The sequence below is a fragment of the Gavia stellata genome, chromosome 4 (genome assembly GCF_030936135.1).
Source record: "Gavia stellata isolate bGavSte3 chromosome 4, bGavSte3.hap2, whole genome shotgun sequence".
NCBI classification, from domain to species: domain Eukaryota; kingdom Metazoa; phylum Chordata; class Aves; order Gaviiformes; family Gaviidae; genus Gavia; species Gavia stellata.
The window spans coordinates 69,944,013-69,968,798 of record NC_082597.1 but is presented as its reverse complement, the minus strand read 5'-3'; the positions used below and the strand labels follow the sequence as shown (position 1 = coordinate 69,968,798).

At 42.4% G+C, this 24,786-nt stretch overlaps 1 protein-coding gene across 1 annotated transcript in view; it reads left to right on the top strand.

Moving 5' to 3' along the window:
• Positions 1 to 21,082, top strand: part of MICAL3 (microtubule associated monooxygenase, calponin and LIM domain containing 3) — a 136,521-nt gene extending 115,439 nt beyond the window's left edge. Inside the window, exons 40-44 of the mRNA XM_059816307.1 lie at positions 2,861 to 2,911; positions 12,483 to 12,548; positions 14,885 to 14,984; positions 15,973 to 16,046; positions 16,131 to 21,082. Of these exons, the coding sequence (XP_059672290.1) occupies positions 2,861 to 2,911; positions 12,483 to 12,548; positions 14,885 to 14,984; positions 15,973 to 16,046; positions 16,131 to 16,315 (476 nt within the window). The 3' untranslated portion in view covers positions 16,316 to 21,082. The remainder of the gene's footprint in view (positions 1 to 2,860; positions 2,912 to 12,482; positions 12,549 to 14,884; positions 14,985 to 15,972; positions 16,047 to 16,130) is intronic.
• The last annotated feature ends 3,704 nt before the right edge of the window (positions 21,083 to 24,786 follow it).

The window sequence follows — 24,786 nt, the reverse complement described above, 5'->3', positions numbered from 1 at the left end:
AACTCTTCCAGTTATTTCAGGGGATTAACAAGAAACACATTCTGTTGCGGGGGGGGGGAAGCATGTTCTAACCTGTGTTGACTGAAACACAGGATTATAAATTAATTCCATCCTTCACCTCTCTATCCACTCTTGCATGGACGTTTTACATATGTTTGCAATAAAATAAATTAATTTCTTTTTGTTCTTTAAAATCTGGGACATGGAATTCCTTAAGCACAAATAATTTCTGCCTTCAGTAGCCATTAATTATTCAGGAGGGCAGTATAATTTTCTTGTAATCTGCATTGCCTAAGGTACTGACCTAACTGTGACCACTGCATTCAGCAATTACCATTGTGTAAAGGTGTGGAGTCGTGCTCTTGTCTTTGATTGGTCTGTTCCCTAATGAAACTGTGTGAACAAAAATTTAAAAAGGGAAGGGCAGTGTATAAAGTGGTGTTTTCATCTGAAAAAAAATATCTCTTTCCTTTTAATAAGCTTGTACAAGGGGAAGAAATGGGGGAGGCTGGGAGGTATGCCTCCTGTGCACATACCCTGTCCACATAAATAGAGAAGGATTGCAGTGCAGGATCGAAGTAATGGCTGTCCTGTAGACAGCAACCAGTATTAACTGTTCTAGGAGAACATGTTGGGCTCTGTAATGAGTGGGTTATTCAGCTTCCCTCTCTGTAGGGAAAGAACAAATCACTCACTGAGTTAGGCATTTAAGTATGAAGTTTTAGATAGTAGTAGTTTTCTACTACTAGATACTTGAAAGTCCTGACAGAAGAAACAGAATTCCGTATTTTGTAATTATTCTTTTCTTTTTCTATTGTAGAAAAAGATAGACAAGACCACTGAAATTCTTCTCTATGTCATTATCGTCTTTTAGCATATTGTCTGTTAGTCATCTTTCCTGTCTATGAAGAATTTCAAATTTTGCTTTTGTAGAGGTCTTCCATGAACTTTAATTGCTCAGATCTCTGATCTCTGGACCTCTTTCCATTTTTAGAAAAAGGTATTTTTCAGTTGGACTGGTAAGAACAAAAACCAGTACTAGAGGTAAGAATTTGTTTACTTTTAGAATAATTTTGCTTCTATTTTCCATCCATTTTTCAACATCCTTAATATGTTCTTGCCAAGTGACTTATACTGAGAAGACTGTCAATAAATTCTTCACAGTGATGCCCTGCTGTCATCCTGAGAGATTACAGTTAATTTAGATCCTAGCAAATAGGTACAGACAGCTCAATACTCTTTCCAGGAATTTCACTCATTATCTGATAGTTGTCAAGTTGGAATATTTGCATGATGATACTAACTATTCAACTAACAAGACTCAGAAACATTTTGGAGGTCATTGTCAACTTTAATTTTGACAAAATAATTGCACCTTCTTGGCTACCTCCTTCTCTTTTCCTTTTTTAAATTGGCTTAGCCTCAGACAAGGTGCAGTTGGTCTTCTATTCTTTTAAAAGATGAATGCTCAATCTAACATTTAGTTTCTGATTCAGAAAATGATCTCTCACCCTCTGATTGCTTGATTGCCTTAATATGTTCTCTGTGATTATCTTTGAAAATCTCAGCCTTTGGTAGTCACATTCATAGCAAGAATGAATGATTTTGAATGTAAGCTCTATTTCAAGTGACAATGTAAGCTCTATTTCAGGTGGCCAAGTTTGTCATGTACAGGCAGTCTAAGCTTTTGTCATCCCTTTTTTTCCTTCCCACCTCCCCCCCTTCCTTTTGCGTCATGGTATTTCACTGCAAAGGTAAAGTAGGATAATCTCAATGAATAATTTTCCCATTTTTCTGCTGTGTCCTGAGAGACACCTTGAATGGGATTACTATTAATGTAACAGTACTTTGTATTGTAGTGCATTCACCTGTTTGGACAAGCTTATGACTTTGATTTCCTGTGTGGATTTTTAATTTTTTCAATTATTAACTTAAAAGTATGTCAAATCAGAAATTTCTGGAACCTGTTTTTTTCTCCCTTATCGTCCTTTAGCATAAACTTTGATAGTCATTTTTAAGAGCTGGGGAAAGGTCTCCTACTGTCAGATCAATACTAAAAGATTTAAGAGCCACCTCTTTACATCAGGTCAATCATATGCAGTGAGAAATAGTGTTCTCAGTACTCCCATCTGTCTCTTCCAAACATTTCCAAAGAAATGTTACACGGTGCTAGACTCATGGTGTACCTGTCTCTAGCAGCTGTGGACATACACGTCTCTGTTCCACACACTTCTTTGCAGGTTCTTCTCTGGCATAGATACTGCATTAGCAGAAACACACATACCCATCTTTCTACACTTAGGCGTCTGCCATTCATGTCAGCACTCGGTGCCTTTCAGCCATGTGCCGTACACACACATCCTCCACTCAGTCACCTCCAAGAAATCAACCCTTACACCTTTCCTGCAGCTGACCTAAGAAATGACTCTCTTTCCTTCTGACATATTGCTCAGCATGAAAGCATCAAGATTACTTTTGCTTTTCTCAGCAATAACAGGAAAGACATCAGTGTCAGGTACTGGTGCAGACTGAAACAGGTGAAGTGTCTCTGTGTAGACTTTTTTTTTTTACCCCTTGGAAGTCCCTGCCTGCCTGCTGGGAATTTTCTCCTCATCTTCCCAATATATATGTTTGTGATATATTTGTGTGTGTGTACCTATATGTATATATACAGAGAAAGAGATACATACAATTTTTATATATATATATATATGTGCCCATGTGTATAGCTGCATATTTCTCGTCTGCCTTTTTTTTTGTTTCTGTCTGTATGTCTTTTTCTCATATATTGCTTTGATTGTGTGGGGCTAGGGTGGGTATCTGATTCAATAACTCTGTCTTCACCAATTCCTTGTTGTAGACTATTGGGGAGAGTCTTATTACAGTGACCTCATCGACTTGCATCTGGGTGGTATGTATAGCTGAACCTCCTGCTGACACTAACCCTGCTGACACTCCTCCCCACTCCACCCTTCACCTAATTCTCCCATCCTTGGGTCACAAACGAGAAGAAACGGCCCTTGCACATGACTGGCTATAGCAGAACCCCTTTTCCAGCTCAGGAAGAGGAGATCCTGGCATGCTCCACAGACCATGTGTAAGGCTCCCTCTTCTATTTTCCACAGTGCTGATTATTTCAAAATTTACTTACTGTTTGCACTCCGGCCACCTTCCCTGCTAACAGTGGAAGGCAAGGCCGTTCTGTTTTTTTGCTTCTCCTTTACAAAGTCCAACTCTGCCATGGAAATCCTCTTTAGGAAAATATTTTAACATAAAGGGGACAGCAGAACTGACCGGCTCCCAACAGCTAATAGCACTGTAAAGCATTAATCATGCCATTGCCGCCCTCTTCCCCTCCTGAAGCTCATTTGCTTCTTCCAAAAAAGCCAGAATGTGTTGATGATCTAACAAAAACAAAATGCTCCCTCAAGGGACTTTGGAAACACTTGTAGATGACAGATACTTCTTTCTTGTTTTGTCTTACTGTAAGGTTAGGAGAGAATCTACTGTTAAAAGTTCCAGTCATTTTTGCTGGAATTTGCTTTTAGAGTTTCCAGTCAGCCCAGTTTGCAGCATTACACAGCTAATAAGCTTCTTGGTATGCTTTTTTTCTTTTTTTCATATCTCATTTAGTGCTAAGCACAAGTTACAATGTTTAGCTCGTTTCTTCACAAGTGATTACAATCTGGTCATCACTCTGCACCATGGTTCTGCATTTCTTTAATTAAATTTACTTCCAGAATCCCTTAGTAGGTGGATAACTTTTGGGTTGCAAATGGCATTTGTTTAGCATCTGCCCATCTTGAAAATTAAAATTCCCTTTGCTAGTTTAATCACCCTAAATCTATTCTTATAAAATGAACACATCTGTCAGCAGATCCAAGAGAAAGCAAACTCTACTCAGTTGCCTTGTCATCTGAGAGTCTCATTTCGTTTGTCTTTCGCAATACAAAGTTGCTTGATCTAAGCTGTGTTTTTGCTGAGGGGGTGCATTACAATCCAGCTCCGCAGAGTGGAAGATCCACACGCTCTAGGCCTAATCCAAGACACATTACTAGAAGTCTTCCCCTGATTTCGTTGTGTTCTGCATTTGATCCTTCAAACGTAATCTTGCCCAGGCTTTTAACTGTCATTTTTTCTCCTCCTCCAGGGGTAGGCTGTCCCACATAGTATCTATCCATAGCTGTTTGTTGGAAATGGCTCCAAATTGTCCTGGTGCAATAGTCTTTTATTGAAGAACATCCACCTGAGTTAAGAATATCCACCTATGTTCAAGTTTCAAAATGGAAGACTTCTCTCCTTAGTAGACCTAATTTGTTGCCAGTTCCCCTATGCTAATTTTGATGTGATAGTCCTCTGCTATCCCTGTGCTTCATTCACTGTTCAGCCCCTCTGGCATTCTTCCCTGGGGTATCTTCTGCAGAGAGACTTTGAAACCCTCTTCCTAGTTATGTCCATCAGAGCTGGCCCATATTCATATGTGCATAGAGTAGGAGCTGTAAAAGGGCTGATGCTGAATTACACTTAACAGACCCTTATCCCTATTTAATGCTATTTCCACTATACCTCTCCCTCCTGCTTCTCCTCCTAATGCCTCTTTAGAGACAGCGATCCCATCAAAATCAGTAATAATAGCTTTAAGAAAAACAAAATAATCTTTACTTAAAGGGACACTGTCACTTAAAATTACTGTGTTGCAGAAAATCTTAATTGAAAATTGAATTTACTGTTTATTTTTTTTGCGTGTTTGCTTTTTTGGTTTCTCTGAACTCAGTCGCCCCAGGGTGGTCACTGTTGATCTTCTATAACAGGCTGATTTTATTTATATAGCGACTCAGTCGCTTGGGCTTCCAACAGTCAAAGACAATGTTCATGACTTTTAAAAATGGTTGATATATTTTAAAAGTATATCAAGTTTCTGCTCATCTCAAAAATACCTTTTTTGAAACAAACTTTAAAAAACTGTATTGGGCAGTATCCCTTTAAATGCAATGAGCCAGTATAACCTGCCTGGAGTATGTGGCTTTATAGTATTGTTTTGTTGCCTCTGCAATTTGCTTTATATTTGCTTTTGGGGCTGCCAGAACACTTTTGCCGGAAGGGATACATTGCTCTGATGCTACTTGTCACTATTCAGTGGCAGATTTAGAACTCGGCTTCAAAATTAACATGTCTGTGCAGGATGCTGCATCTGGGTGGAATGCCATTAAAATCCCTGGAGCACCATGTGGCTGTGTGGTCCTGCTGAGCACTATAAGCAGCTAGAATGGCTGCATAGTTAATTATTCTACTGGCAACTTGTGTCTCCAAGGCATAGGCATGACTCTAGAGTCATGCTGTCAGTAGAAGGATAAGCGAAATTGCAAAATACTTTGAAAAGTTATCTAAATTGGTAATAATTTTTGAATGATTAGGGCATTAATTTATTCTTGATTTTCTTTACGCTAATGAGAGTTGCATTTCATTTAGTTGTTACAGATTGCGCAACAACTTCTGCAAGGGAGTGGTAACTTCTGACATCTTTGGTGAAGTTCCAGTTTGCAGGATTACAGATTGCTATCTTAACTACCCCCGTTGCTCTGCTCAGATGCTATAATCCTCTCTTCGTGTTCTAAAATGTCGTGTACTGTTGCTGTAAAGCAGATGTTTCATTTCACGCTACAGATGGTTACATTTCAATTCTGAGTAATTATTCCTATGTGTATATCGTATATGCGGTTATGTTAAAAGAACATGACAAAGGTTGCAAAGTCAACTGAAATTAAGATTTTGTATTATGTTGATATATCAACATGCTTATAACCTTTAGATCCACAGCAGAGAACTCTGCCTCATGCCCTTATGGAGTAACTGATAGGAACGCTAGGTTGTCATCCTCTGTGTAGATCCTCATGGAGAGGAAATGGGACACGGTCAGTGGATTTCACAGATGTTTGCTGGCAGCTGTGGAATGGTGAGACTTGAAAACACGGATTCTGAGCCAGATGCTGGAAGCATATAGTGCTCTGGTGGATACATATTCTTTGTCCCTTTTATTCCCTCTTTCCAGAGAGTCCTTGTCCCAATCCTATCTTTTTCCATCCAAAGCTCCTTACCCCACTTCGATTTTCATTTTCAATCCCAGTTTATGCTTCTCAGGCATTTAATTTTAATCCTACCTTCTTGACAAAGAAATCCTAGTATTCTCCCCTTCAGACCTTCTGTTCCTCCCCACTAGCTGTTCCTAGTCTTTCACTCCTGATCTGGTCTTCCAACTGACTCCATCCCCACAGTCTCAGTCCCTGCCTCTGGCCTTCTCCCAAAATTTTTGGGCTCTGCTCCCTCTTCTACCCAGGATTATTTGTCTGGAAAATTGTAGGTCATACCTTCTCCACAAATCTGCCTTCTCCTTTCACGCCTTACCCCTTTTCCCCTCTCCTCTCTGTCTCTTCTCCTTCAATAGTGTATACATTCTTAGTCTCCTTGCTTAATTAGTCCCAGCCTCAGTTCCTCCTTACCCACCGGTTCCTTGTCCCAGTTTTCTCCTTGTATGCCTGTGAAAAGTACCTCCGTTGTTCCCTCTGCATTCAAATGAGCAGCTTCCTTTTCCTTGCACCCAGCAGGGAATAATTGAGGAAACAGCCCCACACTCCTATCTTGCTTTGCTCTTGGCTGGAGTATGCTGAGACAGGCAAGAGGATGTAATGAAGAGAGCTGGTATGTTTGATAGTGCTGATTTCAGACATACGTTCTCCCTTCTTGACAAAAGTCTTATGAACATCAAGTAAACAGGGGAGGAAAAAAAGTGTGATTGTGTTTGGTTTTTTTATTCTTTGTACTTTGCTTAAAACATACTCTACAACAGCTTCACTTTTTATTAGCTTATTTAAAATATTGGAGCTGACTATGTCCTTTAAAGTCCTGCAGATCTAACTCTGCAGGGCTGGAGTCTGATACACTCAAGTGGGAACAGGCCTATTTCTTGTGATTGGCAAACACAGCTCTCCTGGAAGAGGAGTGGAGTTGTAAGATAAATACTGTTTTCGCAGTCTGCAGCTGCTTTTGACGCTGAAGTGAATTGGTACCATGTTTTCTTTGCTGTAAATTTGGAGCAGGAAAGAGTACTTGATAAGCAGAACTTAAGTATAATTAGAGTACTTGTTAGGTACTGAAAGCAAGCAATTGCCATTTACCTGCTTCTTTCTGCAAACCTCTCACAACTGCACACAGAAGCTAACAGTCTTGGGAGGCAGGGCCAGTGCAGGACTGTACGAATTCTGACTGCATTTTGAAGTGCCTTGAGGTCTAGCAGAAGCAAAAGATCTCTGTGCAGTCGTTTGTGTGTGTATTCTGCTCCAACTATTGCTTTCCCTGGTTTTCTTGCCCCTCCCCGCCTTTTCTTTTTTCCTCTCTTCTGCTGGATAGATAAAGTTGTGGTTCAGTTTGCATGACAATTCAGTGGTCTATGAGTTTTCCCCAGGTTTCTTCTAGTGATGGTGCTTTAGAGGATATTGGTTTTGACACAGTTTTAGTAAACTGTTAAGTCAGACAGACTCAGTGATGTGCTTGTTGGATAGTTGTCAGAATCCTTGCCCGCAACTTTGTAATACTTGCAGTTGTACAGATGCTGTTCATGAGGTGGCTTTCTGTATTCTTGCTCTTTTACAGTGCTGCTGCTGAACAACTGCGCCAAATAGTAAATAAATAGTAAAGCTTTTTTTTTTTTAGTACTTGGGTTTCTGACCATAACTGATTTTTAAAAGGTGGGAAAGAGGATACTTCCTGTGATCAGTGCACAGTTTTGTCTTACTGATCTCTTTTGGACTGTACCTTATTTTAAGCACTGAGTTAAAATCAGAGCTTTTAGTCTGCCTGCTAAATGAGTGATGGAAGTTGTTAGTAGAATAAGAATTTCTGAAGTGTCGTGCTTTTAGCTTTTGAGGTCAAGTGCCAGGATAATGGTTCACAAGAACTGAGATTAGCCTCAGAGCTGGATTTCCTGCCTGGTGTTGCTGATTTCCAAACTGCCCTACCTGGTTAGTCAGCAATATAGAAATCAAAGTCTTTGGATGCAAAGCTTGCAAAGGATGTGATCCTATTTGGTCTGTGGTGTATCTGTTCAAGTCATTTTGATATGCAGTGGCTCACCACTTCTCAGAAATCATCACAGCTCTCGTACCACAGGACATGGACAAATAGTGAAGGGAATCAACGTGAACTGTAGCTTGAGGATAATGGTGTCTGTCACCCCAAACTTTCTGCGTTGCTTTCTTCTTCCTGATGGATCATTTTTACTACTGTGCTTCAGATTATGAAGAAGTGTTATGTAGCTACAGCAGAAAAGGACAAAACCAGTCTGAAGTATTACTCCTTAAATAATAGGAAAATGAAAAGCAGAAAAAGAAGACAACAGTTCAGTGTAGCTTGTGTAACAAAGAACAACATACAGTGAAAAGGAAGGTATATTTTCATGGTGGCTATACAATTTCTGTTCCTTGTTTTGAAGAGGCTTTGGAGCTATGGTATTTATTCTTGGCCTGGCTCTTGGTTTCCACCACTGTAGCAAAGTCTGCAATCCCTCAAGGGTACTATGACGAAAGGTTCACAAGGTCATTCTTGTCATGGCTGCATGAAAGATTTCCCAGAAAGATCTGGGAATGGCTTCTTTTTGCAGAGGCAAGATAATTCCAGTCACTTTATTGATGGGATGTGTCTAATCTGCAAGGCAGAGCTTCTACCTCTCCAGGATGTTCAGTGTGCTCAGGAGATGGGGCATGCTCCTTTCCTCAATGAGCTGCAGCTCCCGACTCCGTACCAGTCACCCCATTTGCCTTTCTGAATGCCTCTGCTTGCTGTCTTTGCTACTTGGGCTGCTGACCTCTGCTTTGAAGGCTTTACATGCATTTCAGAAATGTTGGCTTGTGGCATTGAAAATGAACAACTGGTGATTAACCCAGTCTGTTGGCGGTTTTGCCTCTCTGGGAAAAAAAAGTGATCGTTTTCTGTCCAAAAGCTATAGCCACAACTCAGACTCTTGCTGACAGCACAGAGGGAACCTAAGAAGTAAATGGTCACAGAAATGGTTCTTCTCTTACCCTTCAGTTCTTCTGAGTGAACTCCTTTAGTGGGTCAGTGGGTAGCTTGTATTGCTGCTGCTGGCAGCACTCTTCCTATGCTGTGGATGAAGACCTGTGTCGCCAGACGTGGCCTGTGGTTTTTGGTGGTGGAGGAGACTTAAACAGAAAGGGGATTGTTTGTTTTGGTTTTTTTTAAATTTGCTTATCAAAAGAGTTTTACCCATCTGGCCCTGACTCCACGGCCAGGAAAATTGTCTTGCGTTGATGATTATGTTTTTAATTTAATGAGACCATGATGTCTTTTCTCTAAACAATAATATAATAATAATACTATATACTGTATGACTAGTGATGGCTTTGGGAGAAATCAGAAGACGTGCAAAGATTTCCATTATGTAATTGGACAAGTGATAAGGGCAAGGTAGGTGAGACAGTTTTTAACACTATATTGTGAACCAGGGTGTTGTATAGTTCTCCTTTTTAGTAGTACTGGATGAGGAGTTCAGCCATCAGCTGGCTGAGGGAATGCTTTTTCCATTTATCAAATGATCTTTTTTTTCCCCCCCGATTCTCTGTTTCTGAAACAGTTAGGAGGCCTTTTCTTGAAAGAGTTCATCTGAAGGGATAATGAAATGTGTGACATGGAACACACTTAAAGATTTGTTATTGTCAGTGAAAAATCTTTCTCCATTTCAGGAAATACGATAAAATAGTTTTCCTCTTAAAATTAGAAAGTTCCTATTTCAGTCTGCTTATAGTATCTATAGTACATGTATCACTACTCTTTATTAGCAAGGGTGGGGAGGCAGTTTTCATGACTATCGCCTTAGAGAGTTTTTAAAAAATGTATTTAAAATTCTACTGCATGATATGTATTTTAGAACATAATAATTGGTGTAGTTTTCACAGCTTTAGAGAACTATAAGGTAAGTTTTCAGGTTGCACTTACTCTGTCCTCGCTGTTTAGGACCTCCAATACATAAGGAACACTTTTTAAAGCTTTGCTAATCATCATGGGCTGGACAGAAGTTGTTTCCAAAGCAATTGTAACAATCATATAACCTGTATTCACTGATACAACTATAATTTACATCTGGAGTAATTGGAAAGGTTCTTAATAGGACAGGTTATGTTCATTATCTTACTGAAAAGCAATGTTAACATTTCCAGTAGCAGGACTATTATAGATACCATGGACTTTGTAACTTGATTCAAGGACATGTTTTCCTTAGACAAGAGTGGGAGAATAGTATTTCTGTTAAAAAAATAGCACAACTAAGGGCAAAGGAAAAAAACATAATTGCAGGGAGTGGGTTCTGTAATACAGCCTTCTGCTATGTAAGTCCTGTGGCTTTTTACTGGAGACCAAAGATGGTATCTTCTCCTAGGATCAGACCATTTGCTCACTGATGACAGAAGTTAGTAGTCTGTGGTCATGTCGCAATGAGATGAATGGCATTTTCACATACCAGGTATTTTTTTTCAGATCAAATACAGAAAATTGGGAATTTCTCACCAAGTCTGTATGTCCATGGTTTGAAATCTATAAAAATAGCTGCATTTGAGTTACCAACATCCCATACAAACACACACACAACTCTGAATGAAATCTCAAACCCTGAAAAATGGAAGTGGATTTTTCCATATAGTTAAGTGTCTGTCTCCTGATCCCCCCAAGACCAGGTTAGAGTATTAAAGCATATGTAGAAGAATTCATGCTGAATAAGATAAGATGTGAAATAAAAAATATAATAGGTATCATGCACTAAATGTTCTGCTTTGTGCGGAAGCTTATTCTTCACAGTGCCGTTGCGGTTTGGGGTTTTTCTTGTTTGTTTTTGCTTTTGTAACCTAATCTGTGAAATGGCAATCGTAGGAAAAAAAGCCCTAGTATTTTTTCATTTTAAATTAAGAAGTTGGAAAATTCTGAACAACTATAATTAAGGTTCTGGTACTGTCAACTAATGTTGGTACAACGCTTTATTTGTACCTGTCATATGGCCAACTGTGACACCTCTCCTAATGTTGCCCCTTCCTGCTCCCTGTACAGAGGTTTCTTCCTGTCTGAGAAAGACGCGCTGCTCAGTCACAGGCTTTGAGGCCGATGTGCTCTCCCTCTCGCTCCAGTGTGTCCTCCATGTGCTGGTCTAGTTCTGTGATGGTCCCTTCTAAAGCCTTCCCAGTTTGCCAGTAGTCTAGTTCTGTAAAGCTGTCTCCGAACCACCTGTACCAAGCTCTGCTGACTTCTCCAAAATAAGCGTTATTCTTACCGTATTATTGTTGTGGAGTTTATGCCTTTTCCCAACACAGAAATGCCTTCCCTTTATAAATGCAGTTATGCATTGAGAGCAGTAAGTGTTCCATTCTGCTAGCACTGTTTCAGGCTCATCACCTTCCTGGTGCATATGTTCTCCTGTAACTATTAGTGATGCTGGTTATTTCCTACTGTTTATCTCTGTAAAGTACAGCTGAAAAGCAAATTCTCAATGTTAAAACAGCTGAACCATTTTAGAGATGAGAAATGTTTGTCCTTCACTGGCTGACAGAAAAGATGAAAAAGATTCAATAAGTCACCAATATTAACAGGACTTGTAATCTTTAAAATGCTTTGTGAAATGAGAATGTCAAGGGAGAGCTTTGAATTTACTGTTTTAATTCTGCAAAGCCCTCAGTTGGTCATCACCCCTGAAGATCCTTATGTGAATCACTTTTTTATCCATGTAAAAGCCTTTTTCCCTCTAAGCACAACAGTCCAGCTGGGTACATGTGTACTCACCATACTTGACATAGCAGATCCTGGCAGGCTCATTCCACATTAATCAGATTCTCTCTGTAATGTTCCCTGTCTGAAGAAATTATTTTCCATTAAAAAGGACGCTTTTACCATCAGTGGATGCTGCCATGGTGTTAAGAGCATGGTCCTGATAAAGCTTTAGGGTAGGGTGGCTGCTTACAGCTGGTGTCTTATGCATGCAGGCGAGACTTTTTGTAATCCTTCTTGAAATTTGACATTTCTCAGCAGGAGTTAAATACTCATCTCTGCTCATCCTGACATCTTGTTCACAAACCTTTCAGTTACAGACTGTGTGATTGAAAAATGTACATTAGGAAAAAGTACAGTAACAATAACCTCCTGCCTGGTATTTGTACAGCTCAGTAAGAGTTCACCAGTACCTCAGTCTACCTCTTACCTGTTATCTGTGCTTATTAGGGACATTATTCATCTGTAGACTGTATCCCTTGTTTCTGCTTCTCCATTTCTTGTATTTTTCTTTTCTTTTCTTCTTGTGTTTCCTTTCTTTCTCACTCTTATGCTTTTTGTCCTTTGCTTGTCTTTTATTTCACCCCTTTCCTCCTCTTCCGTTCCACTTCCAACTTCCTCTTCCTCTCCTGCCTCTTCCTCTTCCTCGTTTGGTCCTATTGAAGTTGAGCCCAATGCCGGGACACCACGTCGTAGACCTCTCTCCTTCTGCCCTTGCTGTGCCCATGAAGGTAACGTAACCTCACATGCTCCCCATTCTCCTTGACCACAGCTGGGTTGTCGTAGCAGCACTAGTCAGCTAGTGGACACAAGGCCCCCATCCCCAGCCCTTTTCTTGCTGTGTCCCCAAACCAACCTTCTCAGTAGCAACCTGGTAACCAGCCTGTGGCAAGTTATTAAAGGTACAGTATCCCTTTTGCTAGTCCCAGCTGTGCTAGGGAGGACGTAGCGACTGGGTGGGACCTTGGGCAGCAGCGGTGGGAGCAGTAACGTCACACTCGAAAGTTTCTGTTTTCATTTGGTGGCTTCAATTTCTCTATTCATCCTGAAAGATGGTTGGAAGGTGGGGTAAGGGAAGAAAATCTCCTTCCTTAAATGGCCTTTTAATTAGTATATATGGATTAAAGGAATACTGTGTCTTTATAGGGACTGGTTTGCAAAAACATCCTTCAACTTTAAAAACCAATAAACCTTAAGCTAGACCAGTTTTCCCTCATCTGTCTTGCTGAGTACATTCTTTAACTGTCCCAAATGGAGTTTGCCATAGAGTTTCCATTGCCAAGGCATGGGGGAAGGGGTTGTTTATGTGTGTTCATGATGTAATTTTGCTAACCACTTACTCTGCTTTCCATGGTGCTCCCTCACATCAGTTGTCAGTGCTCCCCCTCCAATGCTCCCATTACTCCTCTGCTCATTGGCTGTTTAAAAATACTTATGTATTTCATAGGTCAGTAGCGTTGTGTTTTTGGCTTTTTCTTAGAGGCATTTGTTTTCTATACATCCTGGCATCGGAAGGGGTGGGGAGACTTCCCAGTGCTTTCATGGCGCCACAGCACTGGACATCTGCATGTACAGTCTCCCTCTCCTGTCGCCACACGGGCATATTGTGCAGAGATGCTCAGAAAGGAATGCTTGGAACTGAGCAACACACTGGTATAAAGTCCACAGAGCCGGAGGCTCTTAGGGTGGTACAACCAGGTCTTGTATTCCCCAAGGGTCTGCTATTAGGATTTTTCAAAGGCAACTATTCTCAGCCTAAGCTGCAGTTTAATAGGAGTTGTAGGCTCTCCCTCAGCTCCAGTGCAGCACTTCTCTGAGATCATAAGGATGGAGGCAGGACACAGGTCTGAATTAACTAGCCATTAATGTGGTATTTGTGAAGTGTTTCCCAGAGTTTGAATAGCAAGCTTGCTGCTTGATTATTTTTAACATTAAAATGACTATTTGAGAGTTTTGTTCTTGATGTAGATAGTATGTATCCATAATAACAAACATGGACAGGGATGTTAGTTACTTTAGGATGCCTAGGGTACATGCAGTGCAAGCTGATAGAATGCAGCAACCCAAAAATGCTGTTGAGCTTGATTTGAGGCCTTACTCCTGCCTCCACTTCCAGGCAGGCAGGCGCATTGCTAGTGTCTTTGATGGTGTCTGATATAAGTCACAGCATTCATCTGCAGGTAGTTCAGTGTGGAATCAGTGGCCCAGACCAGGAGAGTGCTAGGAGGAGCTTCCCTGGTAAGCTCTTGCATTTGATAAATATCAACAGAAGGCTTTGGGAACAGCATTCTGCAATGTATTACACTCCTGACAGATAGGAGATTCATCAGTGGACTACTGAGTAAGTTTAGGAGTTATTTTTAAAATAAATGAAATACCAACTAAGAGTTCCGTACTAGGTGGCCAAGGCCCAAGGTATTTTTATTCTGCTTTGATATTAGCAAATGCGTCTGGGGATTCTTTTTTCTTTCCAGTGCTGATGTGCAATACAGTAGAAGTAGTTTCTGTGTTCACTGTGCAGAGGGGATCTTCAAGATGGATAGATATATGTGGCTAGGAGGAACAGTCAGAAAAGAATTCTTTAGCTATTGAAAAAAGAAAAGACAAGACGTTACTTTTGGCCAGTAAAAGAAAAGATTGAGGACATGCAGTTGAAGAAAATAAAGGTAAAACACATGGAGTGGCAATTGAATCTGTTTCTGATAAGCTTATATTTAAGTAGCTGGCATGAGGATCTATAAAGCTCTTCTAATGAAAGGAAAAGTAAAATACTTAGAGAAATCTGGGCTTTCTGCAGTAAGAGTGAGGAAGAAACAAGCAATCACAAGAAAATCAGGAAGGAAAAAAAAAATAAAAATCAGGCTCCAAAGAGAAGAGAATCCTTTTGGAGGTGACTTCCACTCTTCTGTGTGCTCTAGGCAAACTGAATGGACCCGGCTTGGGAGTGCTCTGGCAGCATCTTGCTCGGCTTTCTTTGCACATTTTGCCCCGTTGTTGTTTTTGCAGTTTGGGCTTGTAAGGATTGCAGGGCGTTACCTGAAAACTTACCAGGTTTCTTTTTTGGCAGGCATGGGTAAGAAGGATGATCCCAAGCTGATGCAGGAGTGGTTCAAGCTGGTGCAGGAGAAGAATGCCTTGGTTCGCTACGAGTCTGAACTGATGATATTGTGAGTGAATGTGCAAAGCTTCAAAAGGGGTATTATGTTACAAATAGTATTGGAAGATCTGTCAGTACTGTCTTCCCTATAATGCCAGGAGGTCAGCAGTCTCTTGGGCTGATTCTTGGCTGAGATATGAATCCAGGTACATTTCAGAAGAGTGGCAGAAGAAGGAATAATAGCAATAAGGAATGAAAGTTCCAACTATTTGTGCACACGCAGAAGCACGATGCGTGTTTAAAGCTCTGAGCCCTTCCCAAGCTCTTCTTGGATAAAACACATCTTGTTCACACAAGTGTTTTCGAGCTATGCAGAAATAATATGTGACTCCTGGTTTTGGTAGAGTCCCCTTTCAAGTGTAGCCACCTTTGCTATGTGGCCCTCTTCTCTGCCTGTAGTGGGACCCCAGTGCCTCTCATTTGGGCTCAGATGATAAGGCTTTTTTCCTGTTAATGAAATTGGGAGTTTTCTCAGTCCCCATGCTGCAAATTCACTGAAATTCATTTCTGAGTATGTCAGCTGACCCAGGCAGTGTGGAAGCTGATTGTCTTAGTGCCTGTGTCAGAAAAGCCCCAAGGTGTTGTCTGCAATGGAATCTGAAAAGACAATGGCCTGACATGTCCTTAGTTGATAAATGACTTTGTCTTTAGAGCGGGAAGTGGCAGGAGATACATAGAGGTAAAGTATAATTTTGCAGTGATTGCAGATTTGCTTGTTCCTTCACACCATTTTAGATTTAATCCCACCCTTAATCTGCTCAACTTTCTGTATTGCACTTCCTAGCTGAAGGTAAAGAACCTGAGATGCTGAAAGTACATATAAATCTTTAAAAAATATAGTTATGTATCTTAGGTGTTTTAAAGAGTTATTCCAAAACAGATTGGTAAAATGCATAGCAGATATCTAGAGGAGGAACAGAAATTGAGAATGGATATAAAGCAATGTATGGAGTATTTTGATATACTCAGAACTTGGATTCCTGATGTTTCTCTTTCAGTGCTCGGGAGCTAGAACTGGAAGACAGGCAGAGTCGATTACAGCAGGAACTCCGGGAGAGGATGGCAGTAGAAGGTGAGAGCAAAAGGAAACATTTCATAGGTTGTTTGTGAGTATTTCTAGCCTTGTGGATGCTGATAGTTTTTGATATCTCTGTAGATCATCTGAAGACAGATGAGGAGCTCTCAGAGGAGAAGAGGATCCTGAACGAAATGCTAGAAGTAGTGGAACAGAGAGATTCTCTCGTTGCTCTCCTTGAGGAGCAACGGCTTCGAGAAAAAGAAGAAGACAAGGACCTGGAGGCAGTCATGCTTTCCAAAGGTTTTAGCTTGAACTGGTCCTGAGCTTAACACATTTACCTTTGCTGGTCTGTGTTGTCCAGTTGGCCTACCCTGAGTTCGCCAGAATTACATGGATAGGAAGATGTTGAAGGGGAAACCTCCGAAGGGTCCGACAGCATGCAGGGATTTGGTTTGAAGCACTCAGAAGCCTTTTGATAAGTGTGTTGGTTCCGGAAGCTTAAGTTTTCAACTTGGCTTGCAGACATGTGAGATAATGAGTTGAGACTGTGGAGTCTCCTTGAGGTCCTATACAATGGACCGTTTTTTTCTGTGTGTGGTAGGAGGGAGAGGAATAATCCATGTGTGGGGAAGGAGGTTAAGGGAAGAAGTACCCTTAACTAAACTGGATTTATGGCAGTCCATTCCTTTCCCATTTTTACTACACCAGTTCTAATAAAAGGGAGGGAAGTGGCAACCCTCTCTGGAAAACCACAGCAGCCTGTAGCAGCCTGTATGGTGGAGTCAGCTGTCCAAGAGAGCTCCAGAAGCCCAGGGCAACACCTTCTTTGCTTTAGTCTTCCTCCCCACCAAAGAAACCTGCAGTTGATCATTATGCATGGATATGAAGAAATATGAGACAGAGAAGATACTACTAGTATGTGTGATGGAACTCTCTGCCTCCTGGTTTTTAGAGGGATGTGGGCATCAGGGGACTCTCTCCCTATCATAGCCTCCTAAATCTTGTGGGGAAGAAGGGGGAGAAGAAGAGAGAGGGAAGATGCCCTTCTGCTTTGCTACACACTGGAGAGACAGCTACTGCTGGCCTTAGTCTTCATGGCCACAGCTCAGAGGCTGATGGGCTTCTTGTTCTGTTTTTGTTGTGACTGTTTTGACACTGGAAAATACTGACTGTGGGACAGTGGTAAGTGTGTGCTGGGGCAGGGGTGTTACCAGGCGGCATTCCCTGGCTGTTAGGCCCCTAAAAGGGAGAAGCCCTTAAGTGACCGAACCACCATTAAGACTTTTCAGTGTTTTTATTTTTTTTTCCTCTGTATTTTGTTTTTGCACATTGGAAATGAAGCTTAAGACCTGCCTGGGCCCTCAGTCACTTTGACCCTTTTATGTCAATTAACTTATTTTTTTAATACTTGAAAGAAGATTCATTTTTGTATCTTTTAGGAAAAAAACGGACGAGTGATGGGTGTGTGTGCCTGCTGCATCCTACAACTTCCACTTCTAAATTACTGGACATTGTTACCTGTGGCTATTTATTAGTGTTCTTATTAATAATTTGATTGTTAAACATATTTGATTGTGGAGGGAGTGTTTTAACTCTATTGGAGAAAGACACTACTGCGGATTGGTCCCTGCTTCACAGCAAGGGCAGCCTTTATGGACCCACAGATGCATCCTGCCCTAGAAGTTTTCCTTTATGACAAAATCCTGCACACTCGTGGAGTTGTAAGAATCTATTTGTGTTCCTAGCATACTTTCCTCCATCCCAGATTCCCTCTGTTGGACTAATAAACCCATCATTTATTTAAATTCTACATTTTTATAACCAGAAAGCCAACACTGTGAGGTAGAAATATCCCATATGTCTCTCTCTCACTGAAAGAGGGAACCCTCACACTCCTGAGATACAGCTAGAGGGACTTCCATGAAAACAAAAATAGCACATTTCCTGCTGCATCTGTTGGAAGAAGCTCCTTTTGGCTCAGCCAGTGAAGCTGCTGCTCTTCAGCCAGGAGGGTACTCATTGTAATCGTATGCTAAGCAACGAGCAGGACATGCACTGAGCAATTCAGCACCATTCACTGCTTGACAGATTCCCTGAGCACACTGCGTCCTTAACTTGCCCTGCAGAGGTGAAATAGCACTGTGCGTCGGGTATGCGTCCCATCTTTAATGTGATAAGAGTTTTTTCCCCCTGGGGATGCTGACTATGTTCTTTTCTTGTTAAAGTAGTACCAAGCCTGCTCCCTGATGTCCTTGAGAAAGTGTCCCATTCCCAAGCATATTCATACAGCGTACTTACTGACTGACTCTTTCAGCTTGAACATAGGCTGTTGGTGCAAGGTACCCAAGCAGGGCTGAACATCCTTTAATCTTTTGCCCCAGGACAGAAGTTAGCATGGTTTCTTGCTGTTGGCTCTCGACCTCCTTCAAAGAGGTCTGCTGTAAGCCAGGGTCTGCGATTTGAATTCACCTCTGACTCAGGAGCATACCTCAGGCTGAGGAAGAAAGGGTAGGACTGTCCCCAGAGACTCTTGCGTGGTGCTGGTTGTTAACTGTGGAAACATGGTTTTTCCACCTCAAGTGTTCCCCTTTATCCCCCCTAGTGTTTTCTGCTAAGACATTACAAATTAAATCCAGATGCTCATGAAACCAAGCAGACAGGCAGCTGCAGCGCTACTTCGTAATGGTACGTGTTAGCAAGCGGTACCTGCTATACCAGCATCACGGAGTGTTGGCTTACCAACAGGATGGCCAACAAGCAGAAATCCCCTCATTTGCCAGTGCAGGCGCCAGCTGCGCAAGTCAAATTGGCAACAGTAGTTTACATAGCCTGCATTTGAGGGGCCAGCGGAAGCTGGAGAGGAGGAGGGAAGAAAGAGGGAAGTAGATGCATAGTTTATTGTAAACTGTCTTGCACAGAGAATTGGCCTCAGTCCGTTTTATAGTGCACTAGGTATATGGACCACATCTAACTTCTAACAAAAGATCATTGAAAGTGAGCTGTAGAATGGAAAGAAATCCTGAAGAAGAAATACCAGATTACTACTTTTCCCTGTCGTGCTGGGGGACGGTGGCCAGATCTTTGCAATGCCCGAGAGTGTTATCACTTGAGGGTATAATGGCCTATTGGAGGGGAAAACCACATATTCTAAAGCTGAACTCTTTAGGTTATGCTGAAGGCCTCCAGCACTGAGACTGAAAATGAAGAGCTAACATCGCACACACAAAATAATAAAAAATACACGAAAGGGAATTTTAAAAGGCCTTTTTATATCAAAATGGTTGAAAAAGGCACAACTTGTATTTGCTGTTCAGTTGCACTTTAGGAATATGACTTGCATATCAGAAACTGGGTTTTTTTACTATCTGAATATTTTTAATTCAAATTTTATATTTTTAAAGCTGAAGAAGGCTCTTGTGACCACAAGATTCCTTATTTGTATCAGAATCCAAGTAGGATGTTCTAGCTCTTTGTGCTGCCCAGGTGGGCAGCAGCACATGACTCAGCCATGTGCATTCAATGACGTGTGTCCATTTCGCGTATGAGGGGAACGAAAAGGCCCTCAGCTTCCAAGAAGTGGGCACGCAAGGGCATCTGTCCCCGTGTGACATGGTCTGTACCAGGGGCTGGACACTACCTACCTGCAGTAGGTAGGAGGAGAGCCAAGCTTGGAACCTAACCTGTGTTTGTTTTGAAATGGGCACACTGAGGATGGGGCAAGCACTTCAGTCCCCTACAGGGAAGGGAGGGGGATACCACCTCCTGGAAACACCTGGGAGGCAAATGGGGATGGGGGAGTGAGGACTGCCAAAAAAACCAATCTGCTGTTTTCACAGTACAATTTTTTTTTTTAACTGTTCTGCTCCTTTTAACCATGTTTTCATTAAAACTTACAAATGGCTGTAAAATCCTGAGCTTCAAAGAACTATGCGTAGGGAGGTGACAAGACGTTTCAGCTCCAACTTCTAGACATATTCTTTCTTTCAGTTAACCAATACCCCACGGTCTTGCTAGGGCATGTTACAAACTGCGTTGCTGAACATATTTTAGAGCAAAACACAAGTTTTAAAAGTCTGTCCTTCTCTCTATCTGTCTCTGCATTTTATGTAAATATTTGTTTGTATGTAAAGACACCAGTGGATCCTTGGGTTACCCCCACGGTCTGAGTTTTGTGCAATGCCTAGGCCTCTCTTAGAACACGGTGCTTGCATAGAGCTAGTCGTCACATTTGTGTGCACTCTGGTGGTTTTTAATATTTTTATACATCCTAATCCTGAACATTATGAAGTATTATAAGTGGTTTAGACTGCATGATCTAGAGCAGCCGGCAGTTCCATTTTCTTAGCAGCCGTTCTTAAAACGTTCACAGCTACACCTTGTTTGGTTAACATTCTTTTAAAATGAGTTTTCTATTAAGTGTTTACACCAGACACCAGTGGATGAGAAAGGTGTTGCATTACAAAATCTCCTGTGTACAAACTGAAAAGCCACACTATGGCTTTATGGGAATTTCAGTCATCACTGCAATAAAGAGAACTCTAAAGCATACTAAAAACCAGCCTGTATATAGTTCACAGAGAAGGAGATCACTGGCTTTCGACTGTTGCAAAATAACAGAGATTAGAAGCTTTCCAAAAGTTCCTGCTTTTGGATTGCTCAGACTACTGTTATAGGCAGGGTAGCCAGGCAGATGTGGATGTCACTGGAAGCAGATGCGAAGGGGAGGATGCCATGTCTCGATGGCATTGCAGTAATTTAAATACTCTGTATCTGTGCGTGCATGCGTGTGTGTGTGAAGTCTAATCCAGGTGAAGGGATCTGCGTTGGCATCTTCCCTTTTGTATGAAAGCGAACTCTGATATTCAGATTGTTCAAGGCTTTTACGGTTGGCATGTATGGAGTGTTAACAGAAAAGCGTATACCCTACCTGTAAAAAAACCAACTCTGTTCCAGCCTGTTTTCTTCTGTTTGGTTGTGTTTTATCATTTGTTTTTATGCACACTTGCTTCGTTGGTGTTGAGATTTTAGCACCTCAGATGGCCAACTGAACTAAAAAAAAAAAATAAAGTCATTAATTATTTTTTCTTTTTCTTGGTGGAGTTACCATTTGTTTCCCTTATGTTCAATCGCATGGTTGATGATTAAAGAGGAAACTGGGAGCTGAGGGAAGGTGATCTTGAGATGAGATAAAAAGCTAGGTGTTGAAGGGCCTGACTTCAATTTCTCTTTTGCTGGAACACTTGGAGCCCATCTGAATTATCTGAGATACAAACAAATCTATCTTGATACAGCCCCAATACATCCTCCTCCTTTAACCATATTTTACATTGTTTCTTCAGATTCTCTGTGAAGAGATTTCATTTCTGTAGCTGTAGCTCACTTCTTTAGCCTGCAGTACTAGTGTGAATATCTGACACTGGTATAACAGTGTTTAGTAAAATAAGGAGTGAATGACATCAATGCCCCTGTGCTGACTTTCTGTGTTGTTTTAAGCCTCCACCACTCTATGCCCATGTCTCGTCTGCACGGTGCCAGCTCAGGAAGGTTAGCTAAGTGATGTGCAGCTCTGGTGCTGTACCCCTTGAATAGACTGGAAGGATTCAGAGGTTCAACCTCACCAGCTCGTGTGTCAGAAAAGGCATCTTGTCTGGTTATCTCCTGTTTGAAAAGGGCAGAGGTTCAGCCTAAGTGGCGGGTGCTGGCTCCAGTAAATATCAGGAGCTTGAAGCCCAGAGGAATGACATCCAGTCAGCAGCACCGCTGTCATTAAGGAGGCTGTGGGGGAAATCATAAGACTTTGTGCCTTTTTTTTTTTTTCAACAGGCAGAAAACACACAGGATGTTGTGGGAAATCCCAGCTGGGGAAATCCCAAACGATGAGTCTTATTTTCCTGCCCGCCCAAACATCTTGAAAACAAAGGATAAACTCTGGTGTTCATAAGGTGGTTGCATTAAAGCAGACCTATTATTGCAACAGGGGGGTTGATGGGCCTTGGATTTCCTCATGCGCAGTGTACGGAGGCCGGGGATGATGGCAGGAGTGGCGCAGCTTGCTTCTTCATTTATGCAGCTCAGTAGGTCGGCGGTTCTTTGGGGACATTTCAAACCCTACAATTCTTCTTGTCCTTTTAGTCTTTTGCTTTCAATACTAGTGGGAGAAAGCTGTGGTTATGCAGGAGGGATTTCTGGTGTCAAAAGGCCAGTCCGCAAGGATTTCTCCCACTAAGCCAAAAGAGGAATGTATGTAAAGTGACCACTGGACTCTGGGACATAGCTTAGGAGACCAGCATTGCAACACTTCATCACGGCGTTTTAATTACACTGCAAACTTGTTAGCACCTGATCTCAATGAGGGACTCAGGTTATGCTATGTGATAAACTAGGGACAGAACCACTCTCCTAGAGAGACCTTCCTGTACTGCTTGCTTTGGCAAAGAGCTATGCCGGCCCTGGGCGGCAGGCCCCCCAAGATGAGCAGGGTCACACTTCCTGCACAGATTAGCCACGTGTGCGTAAGAAATAACACCAGAAAAAGGCCCTCTAACAAAGAAATCCCGCCTGAGGAGCCCAGCATGGTAGCAGCTGCTGCTTTCAGTTTCCATTGATAATGAAAGTAGCCTTCAGGAGCTTCTGACCCTTTCTGCACGTGGCGTTTCATTCCCTCGAAGCTGCCTCACCCACCCTACGTTGCTCCCCTTGGCACAGAACTGTGACCCCTCCACAAATCTTCAGGTGCAGCGCTTGGGTAGGGAATAGCATGGCAGTTACTGCAGAGGGAGTGTGAACGTGCTGTCAGCTCTGAGGAGGAGCACAGGAAGAAGGGTATCAATGGGTTCATTAAGTAATGTGCAAAGCCAAGACTTGGTAGAGCCTCTTTTTGGCAGCAGAATATATATATATATATATATATATAATGTTATACAGCTACTCAGCCTGGTTAAAGACAGTGAATGTAACTTGTCAGGAAAAATAACTAGGGGGAAGTCGTGCCTAGCACTAACAGCAAAGAGCAGGTGAAAAACCTGGCATTCTGGCTTCCCTCATGTTTAAGAGTTTTTGAAAAGTCCTCACCATGAGTGCTGTGACAGCTGCCTATGTTAGCAATTGTGTTTTTAAGTCCTGAATATAGGAGAATGCAAACTTAATCCTGTAAGAATACTACCTGGCCACGCACCTCTCCAGGAAAAGTGTTCTTGGAGGAGATTCCCTTTAGGAATTCAAGGAGGGCCTGAGTGCATGTCCCTCCTTTAAATCCTAAGCATCAGCAGCAACAGAGCTGTTACCAGAGAAAAGGATCCTACTGGTGGTAATGGATGAAAGCAGCAGTGCTGGCACGTGGCTGCTTGACTACATCACAGCCAGCATCATCCTCCCAGAGAGCCGGAGGGAGGGAGGTGGCCTCCTGCTTCATTTTATAGATAGTACTCAAGGGAAGCGATGAAGAACTGCCTCCTTCCTTAGCCTGCATCCTCAAACACAGCACACAAAATAAGGAAAGAAGAAAAACCTGTCCAAACCAAGCTCTGGAAAACGTACCATTCTCCCTTGGCATCTCTGCAACAGTGTAAATGCCTGTGGACAGCAAGGGAGTGGATAAATGAGTATTTCCAAGCTTGTGGAGTATGTGGTGCTTTTCTGAATGTCTCAGACACAGGAATCACGTGGTTTCCTGTAAGCAAAAGGTAAGATCACTCTCTTCTATTATTAAAATTTTCTATACAAATATGTAATATACTCTATATTACTCAGATACCAGAAACAAAAAAATGATGCAGATTTCTCAAAAGAAATGAATACACTTTGGGGAGAAGGAAGAGGGAGTATGCATTTTGCCTACTTGGGGCTAGCAATGCTGACTTTCCAAGACCAAGCTGAACAGTTTGAAAAAACAGAAACTTCTCTTCAGTTCCTTGGAATTTACCAAATCGGCAGATACTTACGTGTTGCGTTCTTCCCCCTACGTATTCCCAACGTGAAGCCACCTAATAGGTTGGCCAACACATGACTCAAATCTGAATCAGAATTGGTTTGGTCTTTGTTTTGCGGAATCCCAGGAACTTTAAAAAGCACTCTATGATCAGCCCCTTCCTCATTGAACACCCTTTGCAGTACCGTGACTCCACATGTTAGGAAGAAGAAAGAGTGTGACAGGAAACCTGTATTTAAATACAAAGTAAACATTGCTTTAAACAAAACTATGTTAAAAGTGTAAGGCTGTACTAAATAAAAATTAGTTTAAGGAGAACTATATTAAACCCATAAAACTGCATTAAATGAAAAGTCAAATTTATTTGTCAGGGATATAAGTGGTTATAAATGGAACACGAGGAGACTTAGGCCAAGAAGCACGAGGTTGGAACCCGAGTTCCAGAACAATCCTGCCAGCAGCGGGGGCCAAAGGCCCGGGACTGCTTCACCCCCGAGCGGATGTATCTCCGGAGGAGGCTGTGCCAGCGGCAGGGGAAGCTCCGCTCGGGGAGACTCCCGGCACCGGCCGCGGTTTGGGGTCGGTCTTACAGCCCCCGGCTTGCCCTGAGGAAGGGCCGGGCGGGCGGACAGCCGACGCCGCCTTCCCCTCCGCCCGGCGCGCCGCCCCGCCGTGACCCCGCCGGCCCCGGGCAGCCCGCAGCCCCTCCCCGCCCCGCTGGGGAAAGCGCCGCACCCACCCCCGCGGCGGCGGGCCCGGCCGGGCCGCCTCGCCTCACCTCACCAGGGCCTCCTCCTGCGCCGCCGCCTCCCGGCCCGACCCCGTGCAGGTCGGGGGGAGCAGCGCCCCTCCCCCCACCCCTAGCGG